General features: G+C 35.6%; 1 protein-coding gene across 3 annotated transcripts in view; it reads right to left on the minus strand.

Moving 5' to 3' along the window:
• Nucleotides 1–16180, minus strand: part of ELMOD1 (ELMO domain containing 1) — a 70036-nt gene that overhangs the window by 13609 nt on the left and 40247 nt on the right. For all 3 annotated transcript variants that reach the window (XM_072611201.1, XM_072611199.1, XM_072611200.1), the window contains 5 exons: nucleotides 13375–13520; nucleotides 13180–13208; nucleotides 11085–11182; nucleotides 6862–6991; nucleotides 688–821 (listed from right to left, as the gene is read on the minus strand). In XM_072611201.1, the coding sequence (XP_072467302.1) occupies nucleotides 688–821; nucleotides 6862–6991; nucleotides 11085–11182; nucleotides 13180–13208; nucleotides 13375–13520 (537 nt within the window). The remainder of the gene's footprint in view (nucleotides 1–687; nucleotides 822–6861; nucleotides 6992–11084; nucleotides 11183–13179; nucleotides 13209–13374; nucleotides 13521–16180) is intronic.

The raw sequence follows: 16180 nt of genomic DNA on the forward strand, positions 1-16180 counted from the left end.
ATGAGAGAAAAATGAGCTATTATAAGATAGGATATATTTTCATGCCATTTTTCTGGCTCTTTTGGTTCTTGTTTGTTTTTCATATTACATTCTAATCAATCTAATCTGACTTAAGCAATTTACAACATGGTCTATGATTTAAAACTCCTCAAATAAACAACATGAGAAAAAGATCAGGATGAAAAAGATGTCAGTTAAACAAGAGAAAAATTCAAGTTCATTTTAATACTCAGAAACGCATTTCGAGGTTGAGTATCACAGGTATCTATTCATCATACAGAGAACCGAGTGCTGGTCTGGAAATCAGGAGCCTTGGGCTCCACTCTCAATTTTGTCAATAACTGGCTGTGAGAAGCTGGGTCAATCATTTGGCCTCTAATGGGTTTTAGTTTTTGGTAAAATAAAAAGGCTGGATTAGATAATTTCTAAGACTTCTCCCTCCACTAAGATTCAGTGAATTAACAAAGAATTACATGGGATATACAACAATAAAGGAAAGGAAGGTATGGCCAATTGTGCAACTAAAACAAAAGTCGAAATGTTTCCCCATATGTTCTCCAAGAAACACTCTGAAATTGTGTTAAGCAGAACTTGAACTACTCCAGTTTGCTCAAGTAAACATTTAAAAAATAGAATACTGGGGTTGTCATTTTATTTTTAAATACGGCTGACCCTCCACATACTTACTCCAAATTATACAGTCCCAGAAGTCCCATCCCTCGAAAATCTGTTTTAGGATCATCACCTTGGAAACCAATTTCACACCATTGCTTAGAAATCCGAGCTTCCAGAGGCGTATCAGGCTTTAAGAATTTCCATAACTGGAGATGAGAGAGCAATATAACTTGTTGATGAGTATATGTAATGCACACTTTGAGAAAGTTTTTCAAAGTCTTAAACCTTCTTTATTGAGAACTAAAAAAAACCTGTATTGAGGAGTTGTATGTAGCTAATTATATTCTTCCTGAGAAGAATTACTTTTAGTTGTTTATAGTATTAAGAAAGCAGAATAGGGTAGGCAGACTTATAAGTATGGATAATTGATATCTATAGATAATCTTCAAATCTCTCTTTAGCCATCAGTCAAAAGTTTTTAGGCTAAATCTGTTAGTAGAGCCGTTAATAAAATGAAAAAAAAAAGACTAACTTGATTTTTACTTCTCTGATGGAGCTGCTAGTGGTTTGTAGCTAGAAGACAAAAAGGGAAGGGAGGATAATGAACAATCCTCAAATGATCCTCATATAGTCAAGGATAGTGGAGAGAAACAATGATAATCACTCATTTTTTTACATTAATAAAAGATAAACTCCAAGAGGGACCACCATTTTAAATATAATTCTCTTCATAGATTTATGAAATAGTTCCTACTTGTTCTTTCTGTTTTTCACTTAAATTTAAAGACATATTTTCATGTTTACAATGAAATAATTACAACTTAATAAAAGTTCAAAAGAAAAATAGGAAAAATTAATGATCATAACTTTCAGAGTCTTGGTAATCCAAATTATCTTTTTCAATAGAGGAAATCAAGCATCTGATTAGTTCCCAATGGTTTCTCTCCCTCAACCACCCGAGCTAAAGATGATAATATTTTAAAATTTGTGCATTAATACAAATGCAGATCTTTCAAAGCACTACTCAATTCTGGTTCTCCTATCTTTCTAACCTTTCTTTCTCCCTCTTCCCTCTTTGCTGATGAGTCACCTAGATTATACCCCAACTATCTCAGAGTGGATGTTCCCCAGAGTTCCATCCTAGGTTCTCTGCTCTGTCTTTCATTGACCTCATCAGCTCCCATGGGTTTAACTCTCTCTATGGTGATGATTCTCTTATCTATAAATCCAGGCTCAGTCTCTCCTCTGAGATTAAGTTCAGCACCAGCAATTGAGTATTGTACATTTCAAAGTGGATGTCTTGGATGCACCTTAAACTCAACATGTCCAAAACAGAACTCATTATCTTTTACCCTAAAACCCTTTTCCAGGTTTCCTTATTTCTGTAGAAGTCACTGGTATTTTTGTAGTTTTTTAGGTCTGTAATTTTGGTGTTATTCTGGACTCATTCTCCTCCCCACATATCAATCAATCAATATTAAACACCTATATCTAATTAGTTTTCAAAACTTGCCATTTTAATCTACAAAACTCTCACATCCAGTCTTTTCTCCTTAGTCATTACCTACAATCTTGTTTCAGGCCATCATCACCTGTCAGCTACATCACTACAATGGCTTCCTGATTAGTCTCCCCCTCCTCAAGTTTTTTCCCACTTTACTCCATCCTCCACACTGCTCCTAAGGCAATTTACCTTAAATGTATGTTTCAGCATGCCACTCTCCTACTCAATACTCTCCACTGGTTTCCCATTTTCTCCAGGATAAAACATAAACTCCTCTGTTTAGTTTTTAAAGCCCTCTACAGCCTGGCCTCAATCTCATTGGATATCACTTCCTTTCCTGCACTCTGTAATCCAGCCAAACTGGTCTCCTCTCTTTCTGTGCCTTTGTACTGGCGGTTCGGGTCTGGAATGCATTCCTCTTCCTCCCTGACCTCAAATACTCTATTGCTTCAAGACAAAATTCAAGCAGCACCATCATCATGAAGCCTTTTCTGATCCCTGAAGTGCTAATGTCATCACTCTCAAACTACGTTTTATTTAAATACTTTGCATTTATTTGTGTTCATGTTCTTTATATAGTCTGTATATACTTACATATATCCTTATAGTCTTTCTCATTAAATGTAAACTCCTTGTGAACAGGGGCTGTTTCACTTTGGCTTTTCCCAAGTGCCTGGTACAGAATAGGTGCTTAACATATGCAGTGAACATAGATTGACTGAAGAAACATTTTCCCTTCTACCATTTATCGCTTCATGAGTCTCCCCCTTTGCCTCATTCCCATACTTCTTCCTTGGAAATGATCATCTATTTTCATGTTTAAGCACAATTTTAAGCACAAACTCTATTTCTATAACTATAACTTCAAGGATCTGTATATGGCTACTCTCTTAACCCTCTATGATTTCCTTAATAGAGAATACTTTGGTGTGGAAATCAATTCATCCTCCTGAAGTCAATCTGATGATGAGCCTCTTTGAAGTTAGCTAGTTTCACTTTTGAGTGACTGACTGATATGACACTGGGATAAGACATGTGGTTCATTGCTGGGTTCATAAGAACCCAGGACTTGTGTTCCACTGGTATAGACTTTGAGGTCCCAGACCACTAAAGGTGACATAAGAGATGGATTTTACAAAATCCCATATATGGCATTTATGTGAATTAAAATATGATATTCAACTAATGAAAATTCAAACAAAAAAAGTTGTAAATTGTCGCAGTTATTCTGGGACCTAATCCAAAAAATTCATCTAATATGATATTTTATCTTTCTGACATATGTGGTAAATATAATGTGCCTAGAAAATGGCAGAAATACAAAGCATTTGAAATAAAATAGTTTTCTCATGCTCAAGGCAATTTTTTATGTGTTGGTTTAAGAAAATAACTTTGGACCTTAATGACTTAATTACAGTCTCCACAATTCATCAGTTTTTCACTTTCATCAAAGCAGAAATTAGATCTCAGTTCAGTAGAAACCTCAGGATCGATAATTATTGAATGCTGTTTTTGTTGTTTAGTTGTTTCAGTCATGTCTGACTCTTCGTAACTCCATTTAGGGTTTTCTTAGCAAAGATATTGGACTGGTTTGCCATTATTGAATAGTCAGCCACTTTCATTCCAGTAAAAGTAATCTCAATTTCTTATCCATAAGAAACTAATAGAACTAACTAATTGAACATCCACATGGGAAAACAAAGTCAAACAGGAATGAAGAAAATAATAAAAGCTTGTTGTATTCAATTTTCTCAGTTGAATTAAATGTGCTAACAGTCTAACCAATCTTAAGATGATCTTTTCCCAAGGAATCAGTGGGTCAAATGCAGAAATTTCTTTTCTGTGTGGAGCTTGTGTGCAAAAATATTTGTGTTCTAAGGAAACCACATACACTAGATTGCAAGGGAGTAAAGAATTTATGACTGGCAGGAATTTTATAGATCCAACATTTGCTTTTCACAAATCAGGAAGTTGAAACCCAAAGAGGCTTAATAACATATTGTGTTCATATAGGTAAAAAGTAACAGATTTGGGATTTGAACCCTGGCCCTCTGGCCACTACAAATTCATGGTTCAGCAGAAAGAGTGCTAAGTTCGACATTAGAGGAATTAGGTTTGAATCCTGGTTCTGTCACTTACTTTCTGTGTGAACATGGTTGTCATAACCTCTGTGGGTCTCAATTTCCCCATCTATTAAATGAGAGATTGGGTTAAATGACCCTTACATTCCTTTCCAGGTCTAAATCTACGACTTTTCAACGTCTGGTATTATATTAATGATTTCATCACACATGAAACATGATATTCACTGTTTTAATAATTTTTTAACCTCTTGAAATTCTTCATTGACAACTTACATAATGAAATGCAAGGGTGGAGAACCTGCAGCCTCAAGGTCATAAGTGGCCATCTGGGTCCTCAAGGTCCTTTGACTGAATCTGTATGGCCCTTTGACTGAATCCATTTGGATGCAGGTTCCCTACTCCTGACCTAGAAGGCCACAAATGACCTTAAGGCTGTAGGTTCCACACTGGGCTAGAGAATCTGGCCTATTGTGAGTTGTCCTAAATTTTAAAGGCAAGAACCATTTTTACTTCATAATAAAACTATTCATAAGGGTATACCAGTAAGTGTCATAGGCTAGGAATCCTGGAGTCATTTTTCACTTTTCCTTCTTCATTCCTTAAATCCAATCTATACCAAAATCCTATCTACCTTCAAAATTTCTCTTAAATTTGCTCCTTCCTAATGCCCAGGCCGCTATTATGGATTATTGTAAATTGCTTTACTTGTTTAAATTTTTTGAATTCATTTTTCATTATATTACCCCCCCATATCAAATTGAAATAGTCCAAAATCAATGTGGCTATTGTCCTGTATATCAAATCCAAACACATTTGTCTGCTTTTCAAAAACTCTCCATGAACTGACTTAGTTCTTCCTAATAAATCTTTTTTCCTGAAACATGAACTCTATATTCTAGTCAAGCCAGTCTCTTCACTGTTTCCTGTATATTCTCATCTCTGTGGCTTGCTCATTCCATTCTTTACCCCAACTCTGAACATGCCCCCCTTATTCCCTACTCCCAAGATGTGACTAGGGAGCCTGGTCTATAGTGGTCTATCCTGAATTTTGAAGACAAGCACCATTTTTACTTTACTACGAAACTGTTCATGAGAACACACCAGTAAGTGTACATTCTATAAGCTTTCCAATCTATGCTAGTATTTCCAAATCCTACTGCAGTTCATGCCACTATCACAGTTCGAAATCCTTCCTATGTGTTAGTATTATTGTTTCAACTAGGCTGAAAATTTGTTGAGGGCAAGAACCATATCTTGTATATTTTTTGAATCCTATACTTTTTTCTGTATCAGTACAGTATGGAGATATAAAATAAATAACAAAAAACATGCTGAATAATTTAAGAAATTTAAGCTTAATAATAGATGAGCCTTTATTTAGGACTTTGGTACTTGGAAAATCATGTTTACCTCATTGAAGATGAGTGATTGAATCTCAGTGATTAGGAATTGATTGATTGGACTGGGACATTACAGATCAGTTGGGGATGGAATGGTAGGCTCATTCTTGTGCTGGACCTATAAAAGGGTGTCAATTGAAGAGAGAGCCTTCTTCTGGGCGACTCCATGGGAGACAAAAATGAACTAGCAGCAGAAATCAGAAGAAAGATAGACCTACTTCCAAGGGAAGAATGGACCTACTTCCAAAGGAGGAAAACCTGTGCATGCAAATAATCTTGTTGTCCCACTCAGAAAGCTCCAAAAGATTATCTAGAACAGCGAACATGAAAATTGCTATGCTCTCTCACATAAGCCTGAGTGGAGCTCCTGAACCCAAATTCCTTGGATAGTATTTCATAATCTACATAATACCCAAAATACATTATCATGGATAACTAAGTCAGTTCTGTATATCTATATACTCATACAGTCACAATGAAAATTGCAAAAGGACAAATACTTTTAAAATTTAGATTCTTATTGTTTTTATCTTCAATTAGACAAATTGAAGGCTGGTAAACAATGTCTTCTAGTTTTCTGTTTTCACTATTTATTCTAAGATAAATCGTTAGCAGCCCAAATACTCCATTTATAAAAAAATCAATTTATATTACACAGAAGCCATGCTTTACCTTCTTCTAGGAAATTGCAATTTTAATGCAAAATTTAATATTTTGAAACATAATTTATTAATGTTTTATTTTATACTCTCAAGTCATACACTGCTCAAACACTGTTCAATGGTATTTTGTACCTCTTTTTCCAACAGTTCAAATACACCAGGCACAAATTATGACTTCCTCTTTTAATATCCTTCTAGTTACATGAATAAATAATCACCATTAAGATCTTGGGTAATTTCCCAAGGGAGCAATCGCTTAAGGCAGAAACCAACTTCATCTTCTTTGATGTGTATAAAGAGTGATAAATGAAAATCCCAGGTCACTACTTGGCAAATAGTATTTCTTGTTTTATCATTTAAAACCGTTTAACCAGCCTGAGCTTGTCTAGTGTCCAAGACTCAGAGAAATAACCCTGGCTGTTTTCTCAGTTGGTTTAACTATTCAAAACTGAACCCTATTCTTGAGAAAATGCATGAGTGAAGGAAGTTGAGAAAGAAATGTTAATTATTTTTCCAACAGTTAAGTCAGCAGGAAAATGACTGGAAACCATAAGAGGTTTATTATAACAGGTTCCAAATGCTCTCCAAGTACTAACCTTCAAAAGCATTTCTTCATGCTGGGGATTATCTGAATCATACGGCTCTCTACGCAGTTTTTCAACCTCTGCAATGAGGTTTCGATACCCTACAATTTGCAGAAGACAAGCCTGGAGAGAGATCCCCAACCTAAAGTATTAACAAATGGAAAAGGAACAAAAAAGAATGAGAGGTTGGTATTTTGGTTATATCTGTTCATTAAATTCATCTTTAGTAGGATCATTTTCATGAAAAAAAATCAGAATTTTTCACATAGTTTAAAATCTGTTTTTATAACTGCTTTTCACATATGAAAAATGATTAAAAATTGCATCTAATTTTGACATTCACTTAAGCCAAGGTGTCTCAAATGATTGGTCTTATAGAAAAAAAAGACAATTTTAAAATGCCACTGGTAATTTTGTTGATCTATCCTACAATGTCCTTGGGATATTACACTAATGATAGGATCAGAAAATCTTAAGAGATAGAAAATTCTATATTGGCCATGTAGTCCCACCACCTCCCTGATGCAGAAATTCCTCGTACAGCAAATGTGGCAGACATAAACTTATCCAGATTTTGTGTGAATACTTTTAATAATGGGGAGTTCACTACCCAATAAAATAATCTATTCCATTGCTGGACAGCTGTAGTCAGAAGGAAGGTCTTCCTTATGTTGAGCTTTTATAATTCCCACTGATTGATTGTACTGTACTTCTGCCTCCGGAACAATAAGAGATGTTGCCACATTCTATGTGATAACCCTTTCTTTACATACTTGGAGACAGATATTATGTCTTCGCTCAGTTTTCTCTAGATTAAAAATGCTCAATTCTATTAACTTCCTCCTCTTTCACGATTTTGAATCTTCTCATCTTCCTACTCAGTTGCCTCATGCAATCTAGCTTGCCAATTTCCTTTGAAAATGTGACTTGCAGAACTGAATACAAGACTCAAGATATGGCAAGCATAGATTAAAGTGAAACTATTGCTGAGATTTTAATTAATGCAGCCCAAGATTTTGTAAGATTTTTAAATACCTGTTTTGTTCATATCAATTAAACTTATGTTCAATTAAAACTCCTATATATTTTTCATACGAACAGCTGCCAAACCAGGCAGATCTCTTTCAAACTGTGTTTGCACATTCTTTTTTTAAAATAGGTTTTTAATTGATATTTTCATTTGTATTTTGCCTAGTTCAGCCCATATCAATATCTCCTTGCTATTCCCAAGAAAGCTATCTCTTAAAACAAAGCTTTTTAAAGAAAAAAAGGAAAAGAAAATATTCAATAAAACTGATCAATGTACCAAAAAAATCTGGTTATATGTATTATTCCTCATTTATAGGCTACAACCTCTGCAGAGAAGCAAGAAGTGGTATCTTCTTGTAGCTCTTCTTTAGGGAAAAGCTTGTTCTTTACAGTTTCACAAAATTCATTTTATATATATTTTTTGTGGTTGTCTTTCCCTTTAATTTGCTGGTCATCACGTAAACTGTTGACACTCTTACAAGTTGCCTTTCCTTTTAGAAAAGCAGATCTATGAACCTGTATAGCAGGCTCTCCTCTGTATGTTGGCGTGCTTGCTTTTACAGATGGCCATTTAAAATTTTTTTTATCTAATCCTGCAGCAATTAAAGTATGATGTCTACTGCAAGAACAATAATGGTCCTATTGAACTCTTCTCTGACCAGATAATCTGAAATACTTTGTTTAGCCCCAGGAAGGTATTTGATGAGTGACACTGAAAAACTGGACTATATCTGGACTATATCCAAAGCAAACTGAGCTATCAAATGTGTAAGAGACTTAAAAACCATGTTATACAAAGACCTGTTGAAGGAATTTGGGATGTTTAGCTTGGAGAAGATAAGATTTAGAGGTAATCTAGGAGCCATCTTCAACAATCTGAAAGGTCATCATGAGGAAGAAAGGTTGGGCATTCTTTGTGGCTTCAGTGGATAAAAGTTGGATGGAATTAGGTTTCAGGTTTATATTAAAATCACTTTCAAATAATCAGAGCTTTAAAAAAATGGGGCAAGTTTCCTTGGAAGAGCATGCAGTATCCATCACTTAAGAATCTTATATGTATTCTGCATGACCAGTTTTAGTTATATTATGGATACAGGTTGATATTATCAAGTAGGAGTGTGACTATATGACATCAAAAATCCATTACCATTCTCAATTTGTTTGTTTACTCAGATGGCATGTGCTTATGAATGTTAAATGAATTCACATAAAAAAGAAGGTAGATGTTATTATCATTTAGCAATTCTGTATAGCCCTCAAACACTTTAATTCTCAAAATTCTCTGATTCATCATTTTATTTGAATTATTACTGTTAATAGTAATGATAATATTTGGCATTTGCATGGAGATTTAAAGTTTGCAATGTGCTTTAAAGACATTATCTCATTTGGGTCTCACAATGACCCTATGAGTTAGGTATTATTACTATTGGTAATATGATAGTTATTATTATCCTCAGTTTTTAGATTAGGAAACCAGAAAAGTTAAGTGACTTGCTTATGGTCACATAACTATTCAGCGTCTGAAGCAGTATTTGAACATAGGTGTTTCTGACTTTAAATACAGTTCTCTGTCAATGCTGCTCAGTATCTTGTTACACCTAGTTCAAGTCACTGAATGTTTGTAGTGATGAGAGCAATGAGCAGCAAATATAGTATATTAATCCCTACTTTTATGGACCAGATAGATGAGCACAAAGATTAAATGATATCCTAATTTGAAGGCAGAAATGAAATTAAATTAATTCCATACATTGTTCATACTATTCCTAGACCACTGAACTGCCACACTATCCAAAATTCCTAAGATAGTGTCATGTGTAGCTGTTAGGGAGAACAGGGTAGAATCAGAAGACCTGGGTTTGAATCTCAGCTATTCCACTTATGAGCTCTGTGACCTTGGATAAAATCACTTCTCTTCCTTGAGTTTGTCTCATCTGTAAAATGGAGACATCTCATACTTTCCAGGGTCTTGTGAGCATCAAATAAGACCATATATTCTCAATGTTCTGTAAGCCGTAAAACAATATACAAATATGTTGTCTTGATTTTTGTTATTTATCCTTGTGGACAGTCCATCGATATCTAATGAATGACATTCATGTTCATTTGCCCAATGTTGGCATATTGTACCAATTTCCAAATTATAGACAAGTAACAGACACACAACCAGGAAATGCAGATAACTTTCAATCTTAGAGAACTGCCCAGAACACCAAGATCTTAAATGACTTGTCTATGTGTGTTGAAGGTAGGACTGGGAACCAAGTTTTCTTGACTTTATCCACTATGCCCACTGCCATTTATGAAACCATATCAATGAAATGTGTTAATTTTCAGTGGTCTGTTGGGACTATTTGATTTGATAATCAGAGTAACTTACCATTGTAGCCTCAGAAAAAAAAGGAAAGTTAATAGGTCAATTTTCTATTTTGAGAGACAGCATAATGTCATGCAGTACAGTCAAACCGAAATAGAAATGATGTAAGGATTCCTGTGGGTGCATATTGATTTAGAAAAATATATATTAACATTGTCTATATTCTATTGAATTTTTACTTATTTTGTTAAATATTTTCCAATTACACTTTAATCTGGCAGTAATCTAGAATGAATAAAGTCGAGGGGCTAGGTGTTTGACATGTCGCCTAAGGAGATAAGATGGCAGATATTAAACTAAAAGGATCTGAGTTTTAATCCTGTCTGTGACAATAGCTGTGTGATCATGGACATGGATCTGTAAAGTGAAGATGATAAAAGCTGCAGTAATTATGCCACAGGGTTATTGTGAAGTTAAGTGGCAAAATGAACCTAGTTCTCAGGAAGATCTGTGTTAATACAACCTAATGCACTTATTGGTGTGACCCTAGAAAGTCACTCAACCTCGCTTGACTCAGCTTTCTCATCTGTAAAATGGGGATAATGGCAGTGCTTATCACTCAGGATTGTTGTCAGAATCAAATGAAATAACGTTTGCAAAGCACTTGCAAACTTTAAAGCTCTAAATAGATACCAGTTATGATATTTAAAACACTTTGAAAACCCAAAGGGGCCACATATATGTGAATTATTGTTATGAGCATGAATGAAATAAATGCATAAATGAAAAGTATTTAAAAGCTTATTGTATGCCAAGTACTGCTTGACATTATTCATGTAGATGACTATAGGAAGCATCTTTTACATTTTATACAACAAATGCTTACTGTGGATTTATGTCAGGATTGATTTTTTTCAGTTCCATGATGTCATCGACAGTCTTTTCAATTGCATCAGGGTGAACACTTACTGAAGTCTGCAACAGCTGGAAAAGCATATTGAAGTCAGTTACATCTTTTGGTCAATCCCTTTCCTTTTAGAGCTTAAACAATGATGACATTTTAAACAATATTCATTTTCATAGGATTTTGAACTAGAAGGAAGAAATGAGGGCTCTAGTCTGACTCTCTCATTTTACAGATGAGAAAACTGTGATGACATGAGGTAAAATGACTTAGCCCAAGGTCACAGAAAAGTCAGGATTTTCATTCAGATCCTCCAACTATAAAGCGAGTGCTCCATCCACCACACCACACTACACTGGTGGCTGGGGTATCCAGTGTATCTGTTGCATATGAAATTGCAACCTTTAATAGCAAAAAATTTCTACAAATAATTCATATGAATGCTCAGGAAGTTAAGATTGCAAGAGATAATGATGTTTTCCCTAAGGAAAACTTATCTAAAATTCTCCAGAGAAATTCTCTCGAAAAAATTTAGGTAGTGTTAATGATGTTAGCAGTAAAAAAGGCTTTTATGAATTCTGAAAGGGTTGCTTTTTGAGAATTTCTTCCCTGGTATCTTTCTACTTTTGTTTCAATCAATAGACTCTTTAGTTAACAAATTGTTTTCTCTAACTAGTAAAAGACAGCATAGTGCTGTGGAAAGGGCTTTCACTTTGGAATCACAAAACCCAGGTTTTAACCCAAGCACTGATACTGAGCACTTGTTACCTTGAGTCATGGCTTTTCTCCAGGCCTTAGTTTACCTCATTTGTAGAGCAAGGGGGTTGGACATGCTATTTAATCGTTTTTCAATTGTATCTGACTCTTTGTGACCTCTTTTGGGATTTTCTTGGCAAAGATACTATAGAAGTTTGCCATTTCCTTCCCCTGCTCATTTTACAGATGAGAAAACTGAGGCAAACTGGGTTAAATGACTTCCCCAGGGTCACATAGGTAAATGGGCCACATTTGAACTCAGATCTTCCTAACTCCAGACCTTGCACTCTATTCACTGTGCTACCTACCCACCCTGAGGTTTGGACTAGATTCCTTCTAATATTCCTTCCAGCTCTGAATCCTATGATCCTATATACACAATCAACTTTTCAAAACTAATGATTCATCTTCTAAACAAAAATGGCTTCTAATAGAACTATAATATTCAATGTTTAAAATGAGGCAGATGGAAAAACTCATTCAACAGATGATTAAATTAGAGAATGGGATAAAAAAATCAAGATTCATAATCAAAGAAAAACAGAAGAGACTCAGAAGTCATCTTTTAAAAACAATCATTGATTTCTTGTTTTGCAAGAAGCACTAAACTCTGTGTATTGAAAGGCTAGTGACTTGTTCACAGGTAAATATTTTATTACTGGGAAATTCTGATTATGTAGTGAATGGATTTGAACATATAGGAAATTCTAGATGGAAGCAAAAAACAATTTCATTTGTATTTCCCATTTTCATCTGCTTCTTTAAAACCAATTCACTCATGCTTTTTTTGCACTGCTGTTATTTCCCAATGATCCCCCTCTCTACTGTCCATAGAACCCTCCCTTGTATCAATGAAGCATAATCAAACAAATCAGCATATTTTCTATTTCTGCTAATTATGTCTCATTTCATAGCTATTGCTTACCATCCCTTTGTGAAGGGTAATTTTACTATCAGTCCCTCCCTTCTGTTGTAAAGAAAGAATTATAAAAGCATTTTCCAGAATATTAATTTTGTATTTTGGAAAATATATGAGAGGATAATTTCAATGAAGCACTTTGCCAATGTAGAGAAATAGCAATAAGGAATATAAGCTTCCCTATGTGGCTGTGCCAAATATTTTGTGTATTTCTAGAAAAAAAAACATGCATAGGGCCTGCAACTGGGTACAGCGCTATGGTATGAGGCAAACATTCTCACTGAGTCCTGGTAGTCATATAAGTCTGAGAGTTTCTTAATCACATTTCATTTTGAAGGCAGAAAACAAGTATCAAGTGAAAAGCTACCTGAACTCCATGAAGAGATGTCAAACTTGACTCACCTTACTTTTTGAATCCCTCAGTGATGATTCTGTTAAAGTAATAAATGAAAATGTGATTCAATAATTCTTTTTCTAAGATATTTTATGCACTTTAGGTGTAAAATTACTTGCACTTAATCCGTTTAACTCTTCCCACCCTCCCCTGCTCTCTTGTGCTTTATCTGTTATGTCATTAAGTTTTTTAAATTTACCTACCTATTTTCATGGTTCTGCCGGCTCCTGGCTTATTATTGTAACAGATTCTTTGTAGCTCACACCGTCCTGTTAATTTCCTCACCACAAATTTCATACAGCGCCACAGGCACTTGCAGTAAAAATACACACAAACCTGGATCAGCATCCTAGAAAGAGGGAGAAAAAAATCCCAGACTTCAAATGAAACAGGGGAACCATAATGATCGCTGTGGAAAAGCACCACCACCAAGAGGAAAACAAGCCACTACTACAAGGAAGGCCAAACATGAGACATTAGGATTTCTAAGCATGTCAAAGAAACAGAATTGCAGAGTTTAAAAAGGGGGAAAGGACTTGAGAGGTTAGCTGTCCTACCCCTTAGCTCAGCAAGAATCCCAAATACAATAAGTTGTCAGCTTCAGATCAAATGTGATGGGAGATCCACTACCCTTGGAAGCAACTTGACACACTGTTGGACAGCTCTAATGATCATGAAATTTTTCTTTCTATCACGTCCAAATCTATCTCTTCAATGTCCATTTGTCAATCATAATTCTGCCCAATGGGGCCAAGCAGAACGAGTCCAATTCTGCCAAGTGCTAGAAGACTGATAACTTTCCCATTCACTCCAAGTTTTCTCTTCTCCAGGCTAATATCCACAATTTCTTTAAATCATTCTCTTATAACATTTGCTCTTGAGGCTTTGAGTTGCAGATTTTTCCTAGATGGTACCTTGAGTTGAAAGGGACCTTAAATTCCATTTTCCACCCTACTCACAAATCCTTTTATCACTCTTTGACAGGTAGAGGCAAGCTAGGTGGTGCAGTGATAGAACATTGGCTCTGGAGTCAGAAGGACTTGAGTTCACATTGGACCTCAAATGCTTGATATTTACTATCTGTGTAACAAGTCACTTAACCCTGATCTCTCTCTCTCTCTCTCTCTCTCTCTCTCTCTCTCTCTCTCTCTCTCTCTCTCTCTCTCTCTTTCTCTCTCTCTCTTTCACACACACACACACACACACACACACACACACACACACAAATATAAGTTATTCCAGGCTTTCTTCCTTCCATTTTTCTTACACTTGATTCAGAGGGTTATAGATTTACAGCTATTTGGTTAGTCCAACTTCCCATTTTACAAATAAGGTAAATAAAGTAAAAGGTGGCATTTCTTTTTTTCTTTGGAAGTAATTGGGGTTAAGTCCCTTGCTCAGGGTCACACAGCTAGTATGTTTCTGAGACTGGATTTCAACTCAGGTCCCCTGACTCCAAGGACAATGCTCTATGCATTGTACTACCTAGCTGACTCAAAAGGTGAAATTTCTTAACCAAATTCTCAAAGGAAAGGGGTAGATCGAAGAATGCACCTTGACTGTTGGCCCAGGGAATTTCATGAGAAAGATTACCTAGACTCAGCAAGGTCTTTGATCATCTCTCACAATATGCTCATGCACAAAATGAAGAGATGTGGTCCAAGTGACAACATAAACAAATGAATATTCAGATGTGAGTAATAACTAATTTATTGAATGAAAAATTCAGATTCAAAGAGATCCTGGCTCTAAGGCCAGTTGTATCCATCACACCACAATGTCTTTCAAGCATCATCCAATTATTCATGCTTGGACTTGGTTACTGGGAATCTACAGAGGTCACCTTTTTTTCTAAAAGATGGAGAGAGGTCCAGTAAGGACTTGCACTGTGACAAATGCAATTCCATAGCAACACTCTGTGTTTGTGTGTCTGTGTGTATTGCACGTATATATTGATTGACCATATTATAGAAATATTCTACGTTATAAATTGACTAAGGAAAAGCTGACAAGTGAGCTTGAAAGACTGTAACAAATTCATCTCTTCCATTATGATCCACAATTTATTTTTATTGACAAAATCTGGTTTCAAGAGAAGAATGCTTAAGTCTACTAGTTTAAATTAGGTAATATATCTTTTGAATACGTTACTGGCTTCAGGGAATGATAAAGTAGGATATACTACACTAGACTCTGGTCCTTTGGGAGGCCTTGTTTGTTGCTAGGGGTAGAGCGGTTACTCAGGAAGGCAGCTAATGAGGAAGAAGGAAATGATTTTTATAAGTTGCTACTGTTTAAAGACAACAAGAAAACAACTGGTCTTCTTACCTATCCATATGCATGTGCAACCCATAAAAACCTCTCATCAGTAAATAATTTCAATAAATGCTGATGAAGCACTAGCTTTGCACAAGACCTTTTGCTAGAATGTAGGGATAGAAAACTGCAACAGTGTTCGCCCTCAAGGAGCTCACATTCTACATTTAGGAAGCAAAAGTAAGACCGTCTTTCCTATTTCTACAACCCCTCAAGCTGCCTTTGTGATTCACTTAACCAAATTTTACTTTTTTTTACAGAGTTAAGCTCAGCATGATTTGTTATTGCTCTGCACCCCACTAAGATTGGTCATGGGTCCCTTTTGGAATTGTGAGAAAATGACTCTCTTACTCTTAATTCATACATTATCCCTATATGGGAAATAGCAAAATTGTAAAGATGGGATTCTGGGAGACCATCCCCTGGGGATGAGGGAGGCATTTAACTTAGAAAAACTATCAAAAAATAACCCGGAAAAATGGGCAAAGCAGGTGACAAGAGCTGACAACTTCCCTCTTTGTCTTACTACTAGGCACATCTTGCCAACCTTCCCCAGTTACCTTCTCTACTCCCATTTGTGCTTCTGTAAGAAGTCACGGAATCATGTCAACTGGGTAAATTGTTCTATTGAATTTTATTTGGGTCCTCACTGCTGCATGGCAACAACACATATTCTTTGATGATCACTCACAC

The sequence above is a fragment of the Notamacropus eugenii genome, chromosome 5, assembly GCF_028372415.1.
Source record: "Notamacropus eugenii isolate mMacEug1 chromosome 5, mMacEug1.pri_v2, whole genome shotgun sequence".
NCBI lineage: Eukaryota > Metazoa > Chordata > Mammalia > Diprotodontia > Macropodidae > Notamacropus > Notamacropus eugenii.